This window comes from Zeus faber (assembly GCF_960531495.2).
Source record: "Zeus faber genome assembly, chromosome: 11".
NCBI classification, from domain to species: domain Eukaryota; kingdom Metazoa; phylum Chordata; class Actinopteri; order Zeiformes; family Zeidae; genus Zeus; species Zeus faber.
Genome location: NC_137205.1, coordinates 30,778,138 through 30,798,619, shown reverse-complemented (window position 1 = coordinate 30,798,619; position 20,482 = coordinate 30,778,138). Strand labels below are relative to the sequence as shown.

General features: G+C 50.8%; 1 protein-coding gene across 1 annotated transcript in view; it reads right to left on the bottom strand.

Annotated features, from left to right (window-relative positions):
• The window catches only part of pitpnc1a (phosphatidylinositol transfer protein cytoplasmic 1a), a 55,941-nt gene extending 52,454 nt beyond the window's left edge, over nt 1-3,487 (bottom strand). The window contains exon 1 of the mRNA XM_080009954.1: nt 2,977-3,487. Within this exon, the coding sequence (XP_079866080.1) occupies nt 2,977-3,024 (48 nt within the window). The 5' untranslated portion in view covers nt 3,025-3,487. The remainder of the gene's footprint in view (nt 1-2,976) is intronic.
• Nucleotides 3,488-20,482: the final 16,995 nt, after the last annotated feature.

The following is a 20,482-nucleotide window of genomic DNA, read 5'->3' as shown; positions in this document are numbered from 1 at the left end:
GGAGGGATCTGAGAGGAAGCAGGGAGGAAGCAGGGAGGGAGCAGGGAGGAAGCAGGGAGGGAGCAGGGAGGGAGCAGGGAGGGAACAGGGAGGAAGCAGGGAGGGAGCAGGGAGGGAGCTGGCAGCAGGCGGCCCTCCCTCCCTCAGGGACCGTCTGCTTGGCCTGACGGAGCCTGGGACGGCTTCCAGAAGTGGATCGACTGATGCGGGGTGGTGCGCTCATTTGCACTCGAATTAGAGGAACGATTAGAGGTAAACTGATTGGCCGAGGTTGAGAAAACAGAGCAATACACCCACACACACTCAGACACACTGTGCCATTTGTAACGTATAAGACATTTCTAGCCTTTATCTCACCGTATAGATGGCCTGTGTAGACGAAAACAAACAAAACTCTACTAACATTAATACTCTACCTGTTCCTCAGCCTCCTGCTGTACTGCCAAATTTGGGACTATAGCAATCTGTTTAGCAAGGGACATTTTTTAAGGAAGTTCAATAAAGGCTTCACAGAGGCCTTCTTCCCTCCGCTCGGGGAGGTTTTTGGAAACGCCGTGGCCCTTCACCCCCTCCGCGCCGAAAACGTGACGTCACCTGCACAAATCGAAAAAAAACTTCCCCGGCTCCGAAGGTCTACACGTGTGCAGATGTAGAAGTGTAAAATAATAATAATGATGATGATAATTACCATGTGGCTCTGGAGCAGAGGGGGCAGGCGTCATTGTCTGCAGAGCGGTTCAATTATTCGGAGGAAACAGCTTTTGAATTTGCACCAAAAAGGGATGAGAGCTGTGGTCAGCGTGCTCGCCTCATCTGGAGCTGATGACCTGACACCAGAACCAGGCAAGTGGGTGCACACGTGCGCACACACCTACATGTACGCACGTACACACACACACACACATGCACAGCGTATAAATAAAATAACGTGCGTCTTGGCCTCCATAAAGTAAAATCTGAACAAATGAGTGGTGGAAGTTGAAAAGCTGCATTATTAATGAACATGTTTTCTGGTTCAGGTTTGTCATTGCGTGGCGAGCGTGAAGGTGTACACGAAGGCGTGGCGAGCGCGAAGGCGTGGCATGGCATGGCGAGCGCGAAGGTGTACTCGAAGGTGTGGCGAGCGTGAAGGCGTGGTGAGCGTGAAGGCGTGGTGTGCGTGGAGGCGTGGTGAGAGTGAAGGCGTGGCGAGTGAGGAGGCGTGGCGAGCGTGAAGGCGTGGCGAGCGTGGAGGCGTGGTGGGCGTGGCAAGCGTGGAGGCGTGATGAGCGTGAAGGCGTGGTGAGCGTGGAGGCGTGGCGAGCGTGGAGGCGTGGTGAGCGTGAAGGCGTGGCGAGCGCGGAAGCGTGGGGAACGTGAAGGCGTGGCGAGTGTGAAGGCGTGGTGTGCGTGGAGGCGTGGTGAGAGTGAAGGCGTGGCGAGTGAGGAGGCGTGGCGAGCGTGAAGGCGTGGCGAGCGTGGAGGCGTGGTGGGCGTGGCAAGCGTGGAGGCGTGATGAGGGTGAAGGCGTGGTGAGCGTGGAGGCGTGGCGAGCGTGGAGGCGTGGTGGGCGTGGCAAGCGTGGAGGCGTGATGAGCATGAAGGCGTGGTGAGCGTGGAGGCGTGGCGAGCGTGGAGGCGTGGTGAGCTTGAAGGCGTGGTGAGCATGGAGGCGTGGCGAACGTGAAGGCGTGGTGAGCGCGGAGGCGTGGTGAGCATGGAGGCGTGGCGAACGTGAAGGCGTGGCGAGCGTGAAGGCGTGGTGAGCGCGGAGGCGTGGTGAGCATGGAGGCGTGGCGAACGTGAAGGCGTGGTGAGCGCGGAGGCGTGGTGAGCATGGAGGCGTGGCGAACGTGAAGGCGTGGCGAGCGTGAAGGCGTGGTGAGCGCGGAGGCGTGGTGAGCATGGAGGCGTGGCGAATGTGAAGGCGTGGCGAGCGCACAGTGCAGTGAGGAAGTCACAACAATATCACATATTTTCACCGAACTGGAAACCACTTTCAACCAACACACACACCTCAGTGTTATTGGGTATGTTCTTTCTGACCTCTCTCTCCCTACCTCACACACACACACACACACACACACACACACACACACACACACACACACACACACACACACACACACACACACACACACACACACACACACGTGCACACACACACACACACACCATCTCCTACAAATGGTGGCACAGCATACAACACACCTTGTGAATCTCCAGAAATGTTTTCTCACATTCAGTATGATGCAGGTGAACAACAGACAAACTTCCCGAACCCCTAAAACCCCTGAAGACGCTGTGTCCACCACATTGTTTACACAACTGATCTCAAAATCCCAAAATAAAGGGGATGGGACTTTCATTAAATCCATCACTTCCACCTGAAGCTTCATGCACGATAATAAAGGATCTATCTATCTCACTATCTCGGTGACAGGGAAACGAGGCGGCTCCAGATAAAGCTCTGGAGAGCGCTCCAGGTCAGAGCTTCGCAAACTTTTCTCAGGCCACATGGGCAGACTGAGCTATGGCAGGGGACCCCCACCATACCCACACGCCCCCTTCAAAATGATAAAAAATAGATATACTCTTTTACACCCTTTAAGTGTTATTTATGTGTACAATAAACTGATGTGCTACTGATTGATAAAAACAACTCAAACAACAACAAAAAACACATTCTCATTAGCCAGGGTGTGGATATACATACTCAATATAAAAACAATATGTCTATATGTATTTATTGGATATGTCTGAATTTGTTTATATCGTCTACAATATAAATTTTTAAAATTATTAAAGGAAATAAAAATAAAAATTGCTGCGGACCCTCTGCAAGTCCTTCTCGGACCCCAGTTGGGGAGCAGGAGTCGGCGACGTAATTTGGCGCAAATTGGGAAGCACCTTCCGCAGGAACACCCAGGGGTGCGACGGGGGCGGACGCCTGCAGGCACAGCGGGGGGGATGGAGGGGACGGGAAGGGTCGCCTACCTCCTCCACGGTGAGCGGCATGCAGATGCGGTACTCCTTCAGCAGCATGGTCCTGCCCGGGGGCCCTCTGAGGGGGGCGGGGGTGGGGGGTTTCCTCTGTTCACTTTCTGCTCCCGCGGCCGCTCATCCGTCAGCGGGCCACAGCTTGGACCTCCTTCACGCAACGGAGACGGTACAAGCAGTGGAAGTGAGTTTGTTTCCATCCACAAGCTGCAGAAAGTCCTGTGGATGCGGCTGTTAAAGCACGGAGCAGTCCTTCCAAGTTACCACGCGGACCCCTCTGCATGACTGGTGGAGCCCCCCCCCCCTCCTCCCCCACCCCCCCAAAAAAATAAAAATAAAAACTGGCTCCTGGAAGATTCGGATCAAATCCCTTTTTTGTTTTGACTGCACTTGACAAAATCTTTTTTGAAAGGCAGACGGTGGCGTGGCTCCCTCCGCCTTGCCCTCCGCTCCTCCAGCCGCTCCCTCCTCTCAGGGCTGCGGGTCCGTGTGAACGAGCTCCTCCTCCAGCCTGAAGGTGCAGCTTCACGCTCAGGCTCTGACCGGAGCTCCCGTCTGGGCTCCCCAGGCTCATGGCTTTATATACCCGGCAGCCTTGCATCATGCATATTCATCACATCACCCTGTACAGTAACAGCGGTTATTGTACTACACCTACTATTTCTTTATTTTCATGCTGTGACCACACTGACACTCGGTCCCTGCCACAGCCTTTTAACGCACCTGCTGCATAGAACACATTATGCATCTGTATTTATTTATGTATGAATGTATTCATTTATTTTATTCATTATTTTAATATTTATTTATTATTGTTATATTTATTTATTTTTATGTGTATTTATTTGTTTGTTTATTTTGTTATTTTGTATTTCTTTTTATTTCTTATTTTATATTTATTTATTTATTTATTTTTTATCAGTTATTTTTTTTTATATATTCTCTATAATAGTGCACAACAATGCACCAGCCAATACCAACACAAATGCCCCCCCTACAGGAAAATGCTCTTGGGCAAGTAACACAGATTCTGATTCCGTAAACAAAACAAAACAAGCCATTCCATTTTGGGACACTGCAAGTCAGCATTGCATAACCGCCGATTTCATAATAATTATGCGGCTGCTCATGTTAGGTCTCCAGCTCGTCCTCTCCTCTCTTCTCACTTGGTCGTTAGGAATGCCCCGGCCTCCTGCTTGAGCAGGAGACACACATCTGACCACGCATCTGGACACCAACACCTCAGCAAAGCAGAAACTTCCAGCTTGCCTACAACGTACAGCCGCTCTTATCATTCCCGCTGTCGCATTACATTCCAGTTGAAGTCCCAGAGGAGGGTGAGGCGCCCTCACCATCGGCTCCCGAACCAAAGCCTTTGTCCCGCTGCGCTTGTGCAGATGCGTGTGTGACGTGTTGCTGTCCGCGGTGCTGAACTCAGCCCTGCCGGAGAAACGTGCTCGTCTCGTGGGAAAGAAGCAGGCCCTCGTGGCGGGGACGAGGCGGGGACGAGGCGGGGACGAGGCGGGGACGAGGCGGGGACGAGGCGGGGACGAGGCGGGGACGAGGCGGGGACGAGGCGGGGACGAGGCGGGGACGAGGCGGGGACGAGGCGGGGACGAGGCGGGGACGAGGCGGGGACGAGGCGGGGACGAGGCGGGGACGAGGCGGGGACGAGGCGGGGACGAGGCGGGGACGAGGCGGGGACTTTGCGTTCGGTCTTGAATTCCGTCTTACGCCTGTGACTTTGTGGAGGCTTTCGTCTAACGGCCTTTCAAAAACAAGTATTTTAAGCGACAGTTTTGCCCGAGAGACGGATGTCCTCATCACGCTCTATCAGCCTGAAAAATAAACCCTTTTTTTTGTTTTTTAACCCGGGGAAACAAAGAGGTGGAGGGGGAGGTGGAGGCGGGCCGTTGACGCCCGTCTCGAACCCAGCACGTCCCCCCCCCCGGACGGGTGTGTTTTCTGATGGCTGCGGCAACAGAGCAGATGTGTGTTCAACCGTGGGAGAAATGTCCAGATATTCATCCACGTGTTTTCATTCCCGTGTCGCTGTCGCTCCCAGACGAGGAGCAGAAAACGCAGGAGCTCCGCTCTCCCCAAAACACCCGGAAAACCCTGAGCGGAACAAGAATTGAGGCATCGTTTCGATGACACCGAAACGTGGGCGTTGTGAGTCCGATGGCGCCAGCGGCGGATCGGCTCCTGGCAGTCGTTCACCAGTAGACCCGCGCAGCGCGTTCAGCGGGTAAGAGTGTCGGAGTCGTAAACTGCTCTTTAAGCGTCAGGCTTTGGTGGAGTTGGACGTGTGTCTCACCGACGGGAAAACTCGCGCTGGGACGTCTGGTGTGAAAGGTCACGCGACCAGAGCCATTGACTTCCCGCTTGCAGATTTTCATGCTGCATTTTTCCTAATTCTGTGTTCATATTACTCTACCTTTCAAAACACGGCTGCACTGCTGTGACAAAGACACAAGTGGGTGGAAACAACAGTCAAGGGAAAAAGTAAAAAGTTATCTGAGGTGAAAATAAACTCTTCTGTCGCAGATTTTTTTTCCTTAATATTGTTGGTTGGTAAAACAAATGAAAAATGTCAGTATTCAAAAATTTCTACATGTCATTAAATAATTTCCGCTGTCATTTTTGACTGCAGTTTCCCACCAGAATAAAACACATTTATTTTCACCAACTTCTCCGAAACGTTTTCGGAGAAGCCCAATTCAAGGAGTAACAAACAACGTACTCACGTCCCTGGGAGGATTAAATACGTTGACAAGACACTTCACAGCTGATCTTTTAACACACACAGCCGATGACACACAATGAACCTTATTCACTATATACACCATTATTTCATGCCCCCCCCCCCCCTCCAAAACGAGTCATCATAATGTGTTACGTCATTTTATCATGATGTTGATGTTATTTGTAAAACAGAAACAACAAACTATATCAGGCAACAAGTCGTATTGTGCCTTCATTTGATTTTAGTTGTATTTGTATCGTCAGTGTGACTCGTTGACGGAGACGCACCTCTCAAATTCGACCACCAGGGGGCGCAGTATCCCAAACAATAGTTCCCGCTGCAATAACTTTATTGGAGCATCAGGCAGCAAAGGTTTGAGGGACTTGAGAGTTGACACTTACACTGAATGAAGTCCAAAGTAAACACAACCAGTGGGCTGTAACATATACATCCATAATAATAATAATATATTATATATATATATATATATATATATATATATATATACACACAGACACACATATTATATATGAATAAAGCGCTTTCATAGCACTCATGCTAGAATATCTTTGCTCACACAAGCAATATTGTATATGGTATATTTTGTATATTGCAAATATTGTGAGCAATGGTGTGAACAATAACAGAAGAAGAAAGACGACGTTGCCTCAGCAGATTCACTTCATTGTCGTTGTTATTTGGAATGTTTGTTGAAATGACAGTTGCCCTCGTTTGCACACGTCATACAGGAGCACGTGGCTCATTATGATGCAGAATGACTCATCGGACCTTCCCCACTGGGTACCCTAAGCCCCCCCAGCCCTGTGGTCCATAAAAAGATTTGCCCCCTGGTCATTTGTAACTGCCCCCTTAGTCACTTCATCCTGGCACCAGGATTCACAACTGTCACCACTCACACTGGCATAGAACACACAAACACACACACACACACACACACACACACACACACACACACACACACACACACACACACACACACACACATAAACACAGGGTGCGTCACTCTTTTTTTATTTTTTTTTTAAGGTTCTGCGCTTGCAGATGCGTCTGGTGCCTGCACAGGGGGCTGGGTTGTATGTGGGCTCCTCAGGGTTGCAGGGGCCCCTCAGGGTTGCAGGGGCCCCTCAGGGGTGCAGGGGGTCCCTGCACCACTGAGGAGCCCACATTACAACCCAGTCCCCTCGCGCTCTCTGGGACTGGTTGATGCTCCTCGGGGCCGGGCGGGGCTGTTGCTCCGCGGGCTCCCGGTCCCTCTGGGGGCCAGGGAGGGTTCTGTGGCAACGGGACGTGGTGCTCGGGGCTTTTTTTGTAGCGGCGGGGGGTCTGTAGGGCTGCAGCACTCAGGGGGGGCTTCCAGGGCCTTTTCTGCTGCTCGGAGGCTAGGACACAATACGGAGCTGATACAGCAGAACCAACTGGCACACGCACACACACACACGCACACACACACACACACACACACACACATGCACACACACACACACACACACACACACGCACACACACACACGCACACACACACACACACACACACACACACACACTCAGGTGGACTCATCACACACACACACACCCTCCTGACTTACTCCTTCTCCCTTTCTCTCCTTTACGGCCTTTAGTTCTCACAGGAAGTGGCCACGCCCCCGTGATCACTGTTCCAATTTCCGTCGACTGGACGAATCACATTTTGTCAAATACGTGTTGTCGCCTGATGTTTCCAAGTTCACGTTTTGTCAGGTGCAATATTGTTGTTTGTCCCTGTGTTCATCTGTCACGCCCGCGGTGATGCTCCCTCTTGGAGAAGTAATGATGATTCGTTGTTTCCGGACCAAAACATGGTCAGATGGTTCCCCAAAGAGGGGGGGTCGGCGCTGCTTGTGTGCTCTGCTTGTCCTGCAGCTCGTCCACAGGACAGAGTTGTTGCAGCAGTTGTTGATGGTTAAAGAATGAATAAAGAGTCGTCGCAGGTTGACAAGTTGAACTCCGCCCGCAGACTAACTCTGTCCTGGATGCAACGGAACAAATACTCTGTGTTGTATACGTCCTGCATGCTGACAGCACAGGTAGATGTTTTTTTTTTCTAAGTTGGGGTTTTGCCTCATTTCACTCTTAATCTTTCTCTGTTTTAACGCTGAATAAGTTACCACCCAACTTTGCCCCCTTCCACCAACACCCCCCCCCCCCCCCCGCCCCCAGCACACACACACACACACACACACACACACACACACACACACACACACACACACTGTGTGTCTCAGCGTGTCTCAGAGAGCAGCGGCTGTTGCTAGGCGACGCAGCATCCTTCCCTCAGCATCATTAGGTGGCTCCTGGGCTCCGGACGACCTCGTCAGCCTTCTCAACGCCCGAGACACACACACACGCACGCACGCACGCACGCACGCACGCACGCACGCACGCACGCACGCACGCACGCACGCACGCACGCACGCACGCACGCACGCACGCACGCACGCACACACACACACACACACACACACACACACTGATTTCACCCAAACACTTTCAAACGCTCCACTCAAACACCACGTTTCTGTGGAACCACCGGCGGTTATCACTGTTCATGCTGGAGTGAAAGGATCAGGCGGCAACTTGGCGCCAGCTGTTACTAAAGTTTTGGGCTTGGAGTCGGTACTGGCAGTGAAACTGTGGAGCTTGGTCATTTGGAACTGGAGCTCCCCTCCAGGATGTTGTCTCCAGGCTTCCTCCTTTGGGAACAGAATGGAGGGCGTGTTCAACACACTTTCAGGGTGTAACTGTATTAAAAATATACATATAAATTGTACTTGGACTGGCTACACTGGACCGGACTGGACTGGACTGGACTAGACTGGATGGGACTGGACTGGACTGGACTGAACTGGACTGGACTGGACTAGACTAGAGGACTGGACTGGATCACATTGGAGGACTGGACTGGAATAGACTAGAGGACTGGACTGGATCACATTGGAGGACTGGACTGGAATAGACTGGACTAGAGTAGACTAGACTGGACTGTACTTGACTGGAGGACCTGACTGGATTTGACTGGACTGGACTGGACTGGAGCACTGAAAAATAAATACATAAATTAAACACAATGTGTGTTAAACGTGAATAATTTACAAATAGTGAGAAAATAAAGAAATAAAACCATGGCAAGCATACACTCCTTTAACATGAACACACAGGAGGGCGGAGTGTTTGGATGGTGTTGGATTGTTTGTAGAAGTCTGTCTGTTTGTATTTAAAATGAAAAAAATAAAAATAAATTCTTCCAGATCTTCTTGTGCTCAGATACGGAGCGTGTGATACCTGATCCCGATCCCGATCCCGTTTCTGTTCCCGATCCCGATCCTGTCATTGTCCCTGAGCGGCGCCGGCTGGTGGTGGAGGAGGGAAATGAAAGAGGGATTTGGTGAAACCGGCAGGCAATGATGAACATTCACCACAGGGATTAAGGTGTGGGAATGACTGCTGCTCATCAGCCGTGTGACACACACACACACACACACACACACACACACACACACCCCTCTCCCCTCCTTCAAGGAGGCCGTTGGGGGCCTCACTTGCAGCGTGTGGAGAGATGCAAAGTCCTGAAGGGGTTGACGAGGCGTCGCCGCTTGGTGCAGATAAAGTGTCGCCCGTTGGTGTTTCCGCCGCATCTGGTGCTCGCCCGCGGCCCCCCCCGACACGCCAGGAACACGCTAAGAACAGGATGGGCCGCCGCAGACTCTCTGCGCGGCTCATTAGCGGGAAGATGTGGAGGACACCTGCAGCAACAGTAAAAGAACACTCGAAAAAATATGGCGATCGGCGTCTGGTGTTGCTCTGGGCGGCCCTGCGTTTTGTTTTATTTCCGTGCTTTTATCCTTCTTTGTTTTCATGAAATGCACCTCGCGTCTTTGGAAAAGTGTGCGCGCAACGCTCCGCCCTCGCCTCCACCCGGAGACAAAGCGTCGAGAGGGATGAAGGAAGACAGAACAAGGGAACCAGCCGTCAGCTCTGCAGCTTTTCCTCCCTCTCTCCGGCGCTCGGAGGCTCGCTGGTGCATAACCATCACCGATTACTCGCGAGTGCTTTGTTTCCGCCTCGGGCCTGTTCCTCGTGGCCGTCGCGCATCGTCACACCGAAAACACAACAACAACAACAACGAGGACAACAACAACGAGGACAACGACAACAACAACAATGACAACGACAACGACAACGACGACAATAACGACGATGAAAACAACAACAACAATAACAAAACAACAACAACAACGACCACGAATCAGAGCCGGTGAGTCACGCGGGCATTTCCAAAACGCGTCACGGCTCATGCAGATGTGACCTTTTTTCCAACACTGACGGACGTGCGCTGGTTTGCACGGTTCCCACGGCTTCTTCTCTCTCTCGCTCTCTCTCCCTCTCTCTCGCTCGCTCGCTCTCTCGCTCTCGACCGGCGGGGGAGGACGCCCAGCCTGCGTCTCATTTCGGTAACGCAGGCTGCGATCGGATCACAGCTCGTCACCAAAGGAGGGGATTTGGGCGAGAGGTCCGTTTGGGGGGGCGTGGCCGGCCTCCTTGAAGACGAAGCTCATCCCGCCGCTCGCCGCAGCGCCTCGCAGATGACGTTGAAATGCAAATGGAAAAGTGGGAGAGTGGGTTTCCCTGCCGCGTGACTGGTCATTAAAGGGTTTAACTGATTTGTTTCGTACCTCATTCTAAACCAGGGGTCTCAAACTACAGGCCTGGGGTCCACATCAGGCCCGTGAGACAATTTAACGGGGCCCATCACTAAATTAGTTGTTATAGCTGGCCTGCAAATGACGTAATTTCAAAACGACGGTGCTTAATTAATCCATGCAAATGTTTTTAGAACATGAAACAGAAAGAAATAGAATATGCAAAGATTGTTTTATTTTTATTTTTCATTGATTTTAGTTTTTCTTTTATTTTCTTTAATCAATTTTTTTCCATCTTTTATTTATTTGTTTATTAATGAATGAATGAATGAATGAATTAATTTTATTATTACAAAGATTTTTTTCTGATTATGTTTGAGGGATGTATTTATTGGCAAGGTGGTTATTTGCGGTGTTGAAACAGTTGGTATTTCCTTGATGTTCAGACAACCTGGCTGGTGGCCCCCAGGTCATTTGAGTTTGTTAAACTTATCACATACAAATGTACAGAATGAGCCTAATGTGTGAAGGGGGCGATGATCACTCCTGAAAACAAACTGGAAACATAAGGGTTAGGGTTAGCGCCTGCGGGGCCTGTGGGGGTCTGTGATTATGTCAATTTCTAAGTGGCCAGGGCCGGGAGGTCCTGCTCACAGAAATCAGTGGTGAGATTTTAGGTACTTTTGGTGCCGTTTCACGCTGTCATCTAACTGGAATATTAAACTCCACGCTATTTATAAATCAAACTCGGCTTTGAAAATATGTCGAGATTACAAAAAAATAAACCCACAAAGGAACAGGAATCTGGTAAAATCAAATTTCCCTTCTAGAAAGGATTTTTCTACTTATTTGGCTGCTCCTGGGGATTTTGGAATTGTCGGACAATGCGGGTTGTGCTGAGCTGGGTCACATGTTACCTTTCAGATCCTTACTTTTTTCCGTGGAACCCACGTGGATTTGGATTTGTCGGTTGGATTTGGTACGGTAACGCCCTCATTCATTGCCATGACATATAACGTATCTTTTTTTCTCTTTTTTTCTCAGCTGATATGAAGTCAGTGGGTGAACATGAAACCAAGGAGCATGTCGCTCCTTAAATACCACGTTTGCTTCTGTTGGCGGGCGCGGCGTGATCGCTTGTGTCGAACGTCGTCTGAGCTCAAGCCAAACGCTCCCGTGTGAAACACCAAAAGTTTAAATTGAGAAACTGCATCTCTGTGCTTCCTGCGTTGTGCTGTACTTTTTTACGGACCAACAAGGATAATAATAGGACAGTTACCTTTATTTGTGTCAGCAAGGATGAACGTTGCCCATCAGCCTCCACTTCCACTTTGCTGCTGATTCTCAAGTAAAGTGATTCAAGTCACATGGGGCGAGCGTCTCGCTGCTCTCGCTGCTCCATGCGGTGGCGGTTTCAGCCGCAGACGGAAGAGAAAATGGATCCCGTTTCGGCCGTTTGGACCTGGGTCGGTCGGCACAGAGGCCATTCACAGTCACAGTCAGATTTATCGTTTTTTATTTCGCCGGGGACATTTTCTTAGACAAGGAATTTCTTCTGGGGAGGTTTGGTGCCCTCCAGAACAGGCCATACGCATTAAAAAAAAGTATGTATGTCTTAACAGTCCGAAAAAAAAGAAGAAAAAAAATTGTATAAAAAAAACGAAAATGAAAATACAATTAAAATTTAATGTCAGATACATATAAATAGTCAAAAATACAAAACAGAAGATGAACAAAAAACACGAATATTATGCGATACTATACTATGCAAAGGATAAATTACTGCTATGGTATATAGGTAAAAAAATTATAAATTATAATATGAATTATAGCCAGAGCTTAATGGATTTGGACGGCGGGGTGGAGTCTTGAGGTAACTCAAACCACCAGACCTCCCCCATATCCTTCAACCACAGTCAGGTAATTTGCCGCTGGGTGTGGTCAACCATGAAGTGCACCTACAAATGTTTCCAGGGGCGTGTCCCCTCTCGTTCTTTGGCGTGACACACTCATACGCGCGAAAAGGCCTCACTCGGCCGCCACGTCTCTCCAGAACTCCTTATCCCTCAACATGAGTGCCACGACGGCGGAGCATGGAGCAACGGCGCGCATGCCTCCACATGGGCCTGGTCCCGCGTCGGGTTGCCTGGCTGGACGAGTGATTTAGGATGGAGCCCTCGTTTTCGACTCCGCCTCCCTTCCCGCCAGGACGCCTTTCTGGGGACGTCTCTTTACCGATACGCGCCACTGACGCGGAGCGCTGCCGTGGCCTCCCAAATTGCTTGTGAAATTAGAATTGCGTCGGTGTGTGTGTGTGTGTGTGTGTGGAAGCGGGTGGAGGAGGAGGGGGCGGAGGTGGCCCTTCTCCTCGCCGTTAGTTGTCAGCGATAGCCGGGCTCGCCCACCCGCATCGCTTCCCAAATGCAGCGGATTAATAATGTAGTCGCCTGGTTTTCCCCCCCGGCGGGCGGCACCGCTGATTGCATGGAAATAAGCTGGAGGTGCTACACCACCACCGCCGGACCGCTCCAATTACATCCCTAACATGCACGCACGCACACACACACACACATACACACACAGCCGCACCTGCTCCACATATGGAGCGTGGTAACAATGCAACAGTGAAAATTATATTCAATTATAACATTTACAGCAAAAAATTGATTTGTCGGCACCTCACTCTACTCTACTCCCGCTCAGCCACTGATCTACTCTACAGCTTATCTACCTCCCTCGACCTGTAGTCTACCACTACCGCTGCCACTACCGCTACCACTCCACTACTTCTGCTCTACTTCCACTCGACCACAGAACCACTCTACCTTTACCTCTACCTCTACCTCTACCTCTAATCTACCTCAACCTGTAGTCCACCACAACCTCCAGTCTACTCTACGTCTATTATGCCTCTGCTCTACCGCTGCTATCACTACCACTCTATTTGCTACCGAGGGAAGCCGTGATCTGTGTCAGTGTCCTGATGAAAACATATCATGACATTCATTTGTCAAAATAAAGACAATAAAGAAACAACGTGTATAATGTTGTGCCTTTATTTGACGCTCGTCCGTTTGCTTTCATGGGGCGTCGATGTGTGAGACGCGTCTCCTCCCAGCTCTGGCACACATCTGGGTGGTGTTTTGTTATTGTGCTTTACCTTTGTTTGCGCACGCTAGGTTTCACACCTCCCCGCACCCCGCTGCCGAACTCCGTCCGCTGACCTGAAGCACTCCACCCGCCCCTGCCTCCGTGGAGTAACCTTCGGTGCTGCTGGACGGTGGCTCGTATGATGACGTTTTTCATGTGGGAGGGGAAAGAGTTTGAGCGGAGTTAGAAGACGTTTCACCTGGAAATATCAATAAAAATCTGCAGATGTGTAATGGTGTCACCCTTCTGTATTTGAAAAAGCAAATCAGTCCTTCCAGCCTCGTACGTGACGTTATCCTTCCTCTTTATTGAGGTGCGATTGCTGGGAACAGTCACACCTGCCGCACGCCGTGTTCCTTCCTCATTCCTGTGTGACTTCTGAGTGCAGCCACGCCCATGTCACCTTCCTGAGAGCTGAGAGCAATCACTCCATTATAATTATAATTATAATTATAATTATAATAATAATAATAATTAGTATTATTATTATTATGCCTTCATTTGTGACCGTGTCGACTTCAAACTTCAACATGTTCAGCTTCTTTTATGATGAGAAAGCATGAGGGATTTAGTGAATTTAAGAATTTTTCCCCCTGGTGATCAACATTTTATCTGATCTTATCTTATCTTATTTTACCTTATCTTATCTTATCTTATCTCGGGGCCTATCCTCTCTGACAGACATACAGTGAATAGTCACCCTGACAGAATTCACCATGAACTGCGGTGTCGTGTCAGCAGAGGAGCCCCGGCTCTAAAAGCCACATTCTAAATAAACCACTTCACCCTGAAAGCAAAAGTGAAGGAAGCTGCCGTTCAGATGTTTACGTCCTGGTGTCTTGTGGACGGCTTGAAAATGGAATCAAAACCAGGCCTTACCAGAGAAACAACAGAACCAACAGATCAAATAAAAATAATAACAATAATCAGTGCGTAACATGCAGATGCAGGAAGCGCACAGCAACACGCCTGCGTTCCGTCTCCGGAGTCAGCGCTCAACGTGGAGAAGCGGTGCCGGGTTTTTTAAGCTGCACATTTCTGGAGCATGGTCCCTGAGCACCGCTGCGACCCTCACCCCTCCCGCTCGACCGCCTTGGATGATCCGAAACGGCCACGTCAGAAAACGGAAAATATCTCCAGGCCGGTTCTCAAGGGAGTGTCTCACCTTGACCGGGTGAGACACTCTTCAAGTATAGGCAAAATAATTATAAACAGAGAGCAAAGCAAGGTTTCTTTGGTTTATTTCTTGCACTGCACTGTAACTATTTTACATTCTATCTATTCTGTTGTTTTGTTATGTTGCATGCTGTGTTCTTTTATCACGCGTTTCTTTTACACTTTGTCTTCATGCATTTGGTGTTTGATGTAAAGCACTTTGAATTTCCTTCATGTTGTTGTTGTTGTTGTTGTCTTTAGTTGTATTGGATGTTATCTGTCCCAGAACTCCGTTGAAAAGTTCCGTTCCCAGATCATTTTCATTCTTTTTTGTTTGTGTCCTTGGAGGGTTCCCTGACCATGCCCCGCCACCTGCTTCAGCTCAGTCACGGCTGCTGCCCTTTGGGTCCTGCGTGTGGCGGACCCCGCCGCTGGCGCCGGCGATGGAGACGACGCATAGAGGAGCACATGCAGAACGTAAATACACGGAGTGGCTGTTTCTCTTCAATGCGGGAGCTTTTAAAACAAATTAATCTCACGTGTTGCCACTTTAATTGAACATTTGTGTATGATGTGTTCATCCAGTGGGCACCGTGTTATTTCATTAAATATTCAAAATACGACTATTTTCAGCCGTTTGTTTGGACTCTTCATCACAGTTTGCAGCCTTTTCACTTTAGTTTTCACAGTATTTTTATTTGTGCCGTGAAGCACTTTTTTAAACTCATGTTTTTGGAAAGCGTTACATACTGCAAAGCTCTGTGTGATGTTTAGTTTCATTACTGAGATGAGCGGCGACGCCTCCAGCAGCACAGGGCTGTGTGTGGCACTGTGCTGTATATTCCTCTCCTCGTCCCTCTCTAATATCTGTACGGAGGCCGTGGAGGACGTGGAGGCTTGGAGGCCGTGGAGGCCGTGGTGGCTTGGAGGACGTGGAGGCCGTGGAGGCTTGGAGAGCGTGGAGGCCGTGGAGGCCGTGGAGGCTGTGAAAGGTTGGAGGCCGTGGAGGCTTGGAGAGCGTGGAGGTTGTGGCCTCAGCATATTGTCTCCGCTACGATTCTAACAGTGAGTCAAGCACCTGGGTGGACCGGTGCTCATTTTCAGAACATTGTGAGAACAGCTTTTAAAGTCCCTCCCTCCCTCTCTCCCTCCCTCTCTCTATCTCGCTCCTTCCCTCCCTCCCTCCTCTCTCGTCACCATGGTGACTGCCAGCTCTCTCTGAAAGGTGAGGCAGATAGCCTGTAATGAGGGACAATCAAAATTAAGATGGTGAAAACTTGGGCCGCACCTGAGCGCCTGCCTCCCGCGGGGCGGTGCGTCACGCTGGACGGGAAGGGAAGTGGACGCGACGCCCGGAGCCCCGTCCGTGTCGTTCAGAGCAAAGATGCACGAAGGAGAGCGTTAAAAAAAGTCAGGCTGGCGGAGGAGAAGCCCTTCCCTTCGCCTTGGGGCTTAGAATTTGAACAATTTCCGGTCGTCGGTGACAAAAAAAACCCAAAAACACATTTGTGAAGAAGTAAAAAAAAGTGAAGATCAATCGAAGGAGAACGTTGTCATGGAGAGGTGCGTGAGGAGGAGCAGGAGCCGCACTTCACCGTGCTCCTGTTACCAGTCAAGCTCTGGTTTTCTCCTCCCTCAGACGTTCCTGTAAATATCGATTTTCTAGACGTTGCTTTGCTCTGACGCCGATTTTTGTTTTGAATCAATCTGTAAAAACTTGAAATGTAATATAATGTATATATAAAGAACTGTTAACGAGAGGAGAGCGATGGAGGCCGATGTGGAGAAGGAGGAAAGCAGCGTCTGCTCTGTCGGTCGCTGAGATCTGCGCTTTGTCTTCTCTCTCCCTCTCTCCCCCTCTCTCTCCCTCTCTCTCCCTCCCTCCCAAACTCCCCCTCTCTCCCTCTCTCTTCCTCTTTTAAACAGCTTTTAAAGTCCCTCCCATTCTCTCCCTCTTTCTCCCTATCTCTCCCTCTCTGCCTCTCCCTCCCTTTCTCTCCCTCTCTCTCCCTCTCTCCCTTTCTCTTCCTCTCTCTCCCCCTCTCTCGCTCTCTCTTCATCTCTCTTCCTTTTTAAACAGCTTTTAAAGTCCCTCCCTCCCTCGCCCTACCTCCCTCCTTCTCTCTCCCTCTCTCCCTATCTCTCCCCCTCTTCCTCTCTCCCTTTCTTTTTCTCTCTCTCTCTCTCTCTCCCTCTCTCTCCCTCTTTCTCCCTCTCTCCCTCTCTCCCTATCTCTCCCTCTCTTTCTCTCTTTCTTCCTCTCTCTCCCTCACTCCCTCTCTCTCTCTCTTCCTCTCTTTCTCCCTCTCTCCCCCTCTCTCTCCCTCTCTCTCTCTCTCTCTCCTCCCCTCTTGCATTATAAAAAAATCATAATGGCTGCGCTCAAATCAATTTTTCCACAAGGGTCGGCCTGAATAACGCCCCCGTGCCCATCACTGCAAACAACTGCTTCCTGCGCCTTGTGCCTGTCTGTGTGCAAGTGTGTGCGTGTGTGATTGTGCATGTGTGTGTGCCTGTCTGTGTGCCAATGTGGGCGTGTGTGTGTGTGTGTGTGCGTGTGTGTGTGTGTGTGTGTGTGTGTGTGTGTTAATATGTGTGTGTGTGTTTATGTGTGTGTGTGTGTGTTAATGTGTGTGTGTGTGTGTGTTAATGTGTGTGTGTGTGTGTGTTTATGTGTGTGTGTGTGTGTTAATGTGTGTGTGTGTGTGTGTGTGTATGTGTGTGTGTGTGTGTGTGTGTGTGTGTGTGTTTTCCAACCTTCCCCTTCAACCCTCCGCCCGATCGATCATGAGCACCACCAGCTGAAACACTGTGAGTTTTTGGGCTTCTCCGACTATTCTTGTTGCCCACGGCAACTTGTGCACAGCTTGTGGTGTGTGCATGTGGGCATGGATTTGCATATGGCCGCTCACACTGGGTTTTAAAAGCCCGGCAGATAGAAAGAAAAGTGATTATCGACCATTTCTCACATGGAGGTTTGTCGCTTTGATCCCCGTTGCGGAGTTTGCCGACGTCACGGCAACGTGGCAGCGCACGGCGCCAACGCCGGACTGAGCTCCCCTGCCGTGGGTTTTGATTTGAAAGGACGGCTCTAACTCGGATCTAACTTCCCTCAGGCTGCCACGCAGAAACACGGATCCGCCGCGGGCGGTGCACATGTTTATCGATGTCCGTCCGGGAGGCCGGGGCGACCCACTCGGACACGTCAACGCTGTTTGATTTGGCACCCAGCGCGTCCTCCCCTCTGCACCGAGACTCCGCCCTTCAGCTTCGTTAGAGTCAGTCGTCCATCCCTCACGTCGGTGTTTCGGTGTTGACCCCTCACCCCTCCAGTTCTCCCCCCTCACAGGGGGGGGGTGGTGCTGCGCTCTGGCTCCACCTAAAAACGCTCCGGTCCTTCTCCGGGCTTGGGCTCAGCATCTCCGGCTGGGGGAGTCTCTGGCAGATCCACGGGTTTGAGCTTTATCTGCTCCCTGCCCGTCACTACCCATCCAAGTCATTACAACGCCCAGAGGAGGGGGAGAGAGAGAGAGAGAGAGAGAGAGAGAGAGAGAGAGAGAGAGAGAGAGAGAGGGAGAGAGAAAGCAGTGGAGCGGGAATAGTTAGCGATGGACAGGAATAGAGTGAAGAGAAAAAACAAGGAGGGAGACTGGTAAAAGGTGGAGAGAAACTCATCTCTCAGTCACTGTGTGGAGAAAGAGAAAAGAATGGCAGAGAGAGAGAAGGGAGAGAGAGGGGAGAGAGAGAGAGAGAGAAAGGGAGGGAGTCAAAGGAGCAAAACAAATGATTTTAACTGTAAATTTGTTTATTTCAGTAAGAATGAATGATATATGTGGGTGTAGGGATGACAAATTATGTGGTGACGCCCATATTGTCAAAATATCATGATAAATAATAATTTAATAATCCTGATTACTCAGCCTGATGGTTTGATTTCAATTTCTCATAGTTATCAAATAATAATAATTATTTTTTATCATCCATCATTTGTTTTGGGCTTCAGCACAACTCTTAACGTTCCTGCAATTCTAAAATTGAAGATAGATGGACAGACAGACAGACGGACAGACAGACAGACAGACAGACAGACGGACGGACGGACGGACGGACGGACGGACAGACGGACGGACAGACGGACAGGCGGACAGACGGACAGGCGGACAGGCGGACAGATGGACAGGCGGACAGACGGACAGAAGGACAGACGGACAGGCGGACAGGCGGACAGACGGACAGGCGGACAGACGGACAGGCGGACAGGCGGACAGACGGACAGACGGACAGGCGGACAGACGGACAGATGGACAGGCGGACAGACGGACAGAAGGACAGACGGACAGACGGACAGGCGGACAGACGGACAGACGGACAGGCGGACAGACGGACAGGCGGACAGGCGGACAGGCGGACAGACGGACAGGCGGACAGGCGGACAGATGGACAGGCGGACAGACGGACAGGCGGACAGACGGACAGACGGACAGGCGGACAGACGGACAGGCGGACAGGCGGACAGACGGACAGGCGGACAGGCGGACAGACAGACAGAAGGACAGACGGACAGACGGACAGACGGACAGACGGATAGACTGACAGACGGACAGACGGACGGACAGACGGACAGACAGACGGATAGACAGACGGACAGATGGACAGACAGATAGACAGATAGACGGACAGACGGACAGACGGATAGACGCAATAGTGTGACGGTGAGGGAAGATAAACAATAGAGAATAAATAATGAGAGCAGAGAGAGAGAAGAAGAAGAAGAAGAAGAAGAAGAAGAAGAAGGAGAAGAAGAAGAAGAAGGAGCGATTCACATGCAAGGAGGGTGACAGCGAGAGTGATAAGAAGAAGATGAAGTGGGGGAGAAAGAGAGAGGGAGGGGGAGAGAGAGAAGGGGATGAAGAGAGTGATGCATACACACAAGCAGAGTGACAGATAGAGACGGATGGCATAAAGAGAGAGAGAGAGGGAGAGAGAGAGAGAGAGAGAGAGAGGGGGAGAGAGGGGGAGAGAGAGAGGGAGAGAGAGGGGGATAGAGGGGGAGAGAGAGAGAGAGAGGGAGAGAGAGGGGGATAGATGGAGGGAGCGGCAGAGGTGTTGGTGCCGCTGTCTCCCCGGGGGTTTGGAGCTGGGTCCAGCAGGCTGCATGGCTGCCTCCCTGACGGCTACAACTCTCTTTCTCTTTTTTCCCTCTTCTCCTCTTCTCATTGTTCGTGTTATCGCCCCCCCACCCTCTCCCCCACCAACCCCCCTCCCCCATCTCTCTCTCTCTCTCTCTCTCTCTCTCTCTCTTGTCCCTCGTCCGTACGAATCGATCAATAAGCCTTCCCACCGAAAGTCGACCAACAGGTTGAAGCCTCAGTATGAAGCCGCTCCATCGCTCGCTCCCCTTGCCCAGATGAGTCCAGTCGGGGGTACATGGATACCCGCAGGTTCACTCACTCGGGCCATTGAGGAAAAACCCGAGGCCGCATTTCCACTGAGGCGCTAACCACGGGAACTAAAAGAGGAGCCTCCTGAACTTGTGGAGGACGAGGCGGACAGGACTCAAACGCAGCAGGCACCGCGGGGCGGAGCATTAAAGGTCATGTAGTGATGTGGGAGCGGGATAAAGGGCAGGCGGGTCGTGCGGGGGTCAGGCTGAAGGCATGGGGCTCGGAGTGCGGACAGACAGGTGGTGAGGGCGGAGGCGGGCGGGCGAGCGAACGGGCGACAGGGAGGTTTTCTGGAGGCGAGGGGACGGACA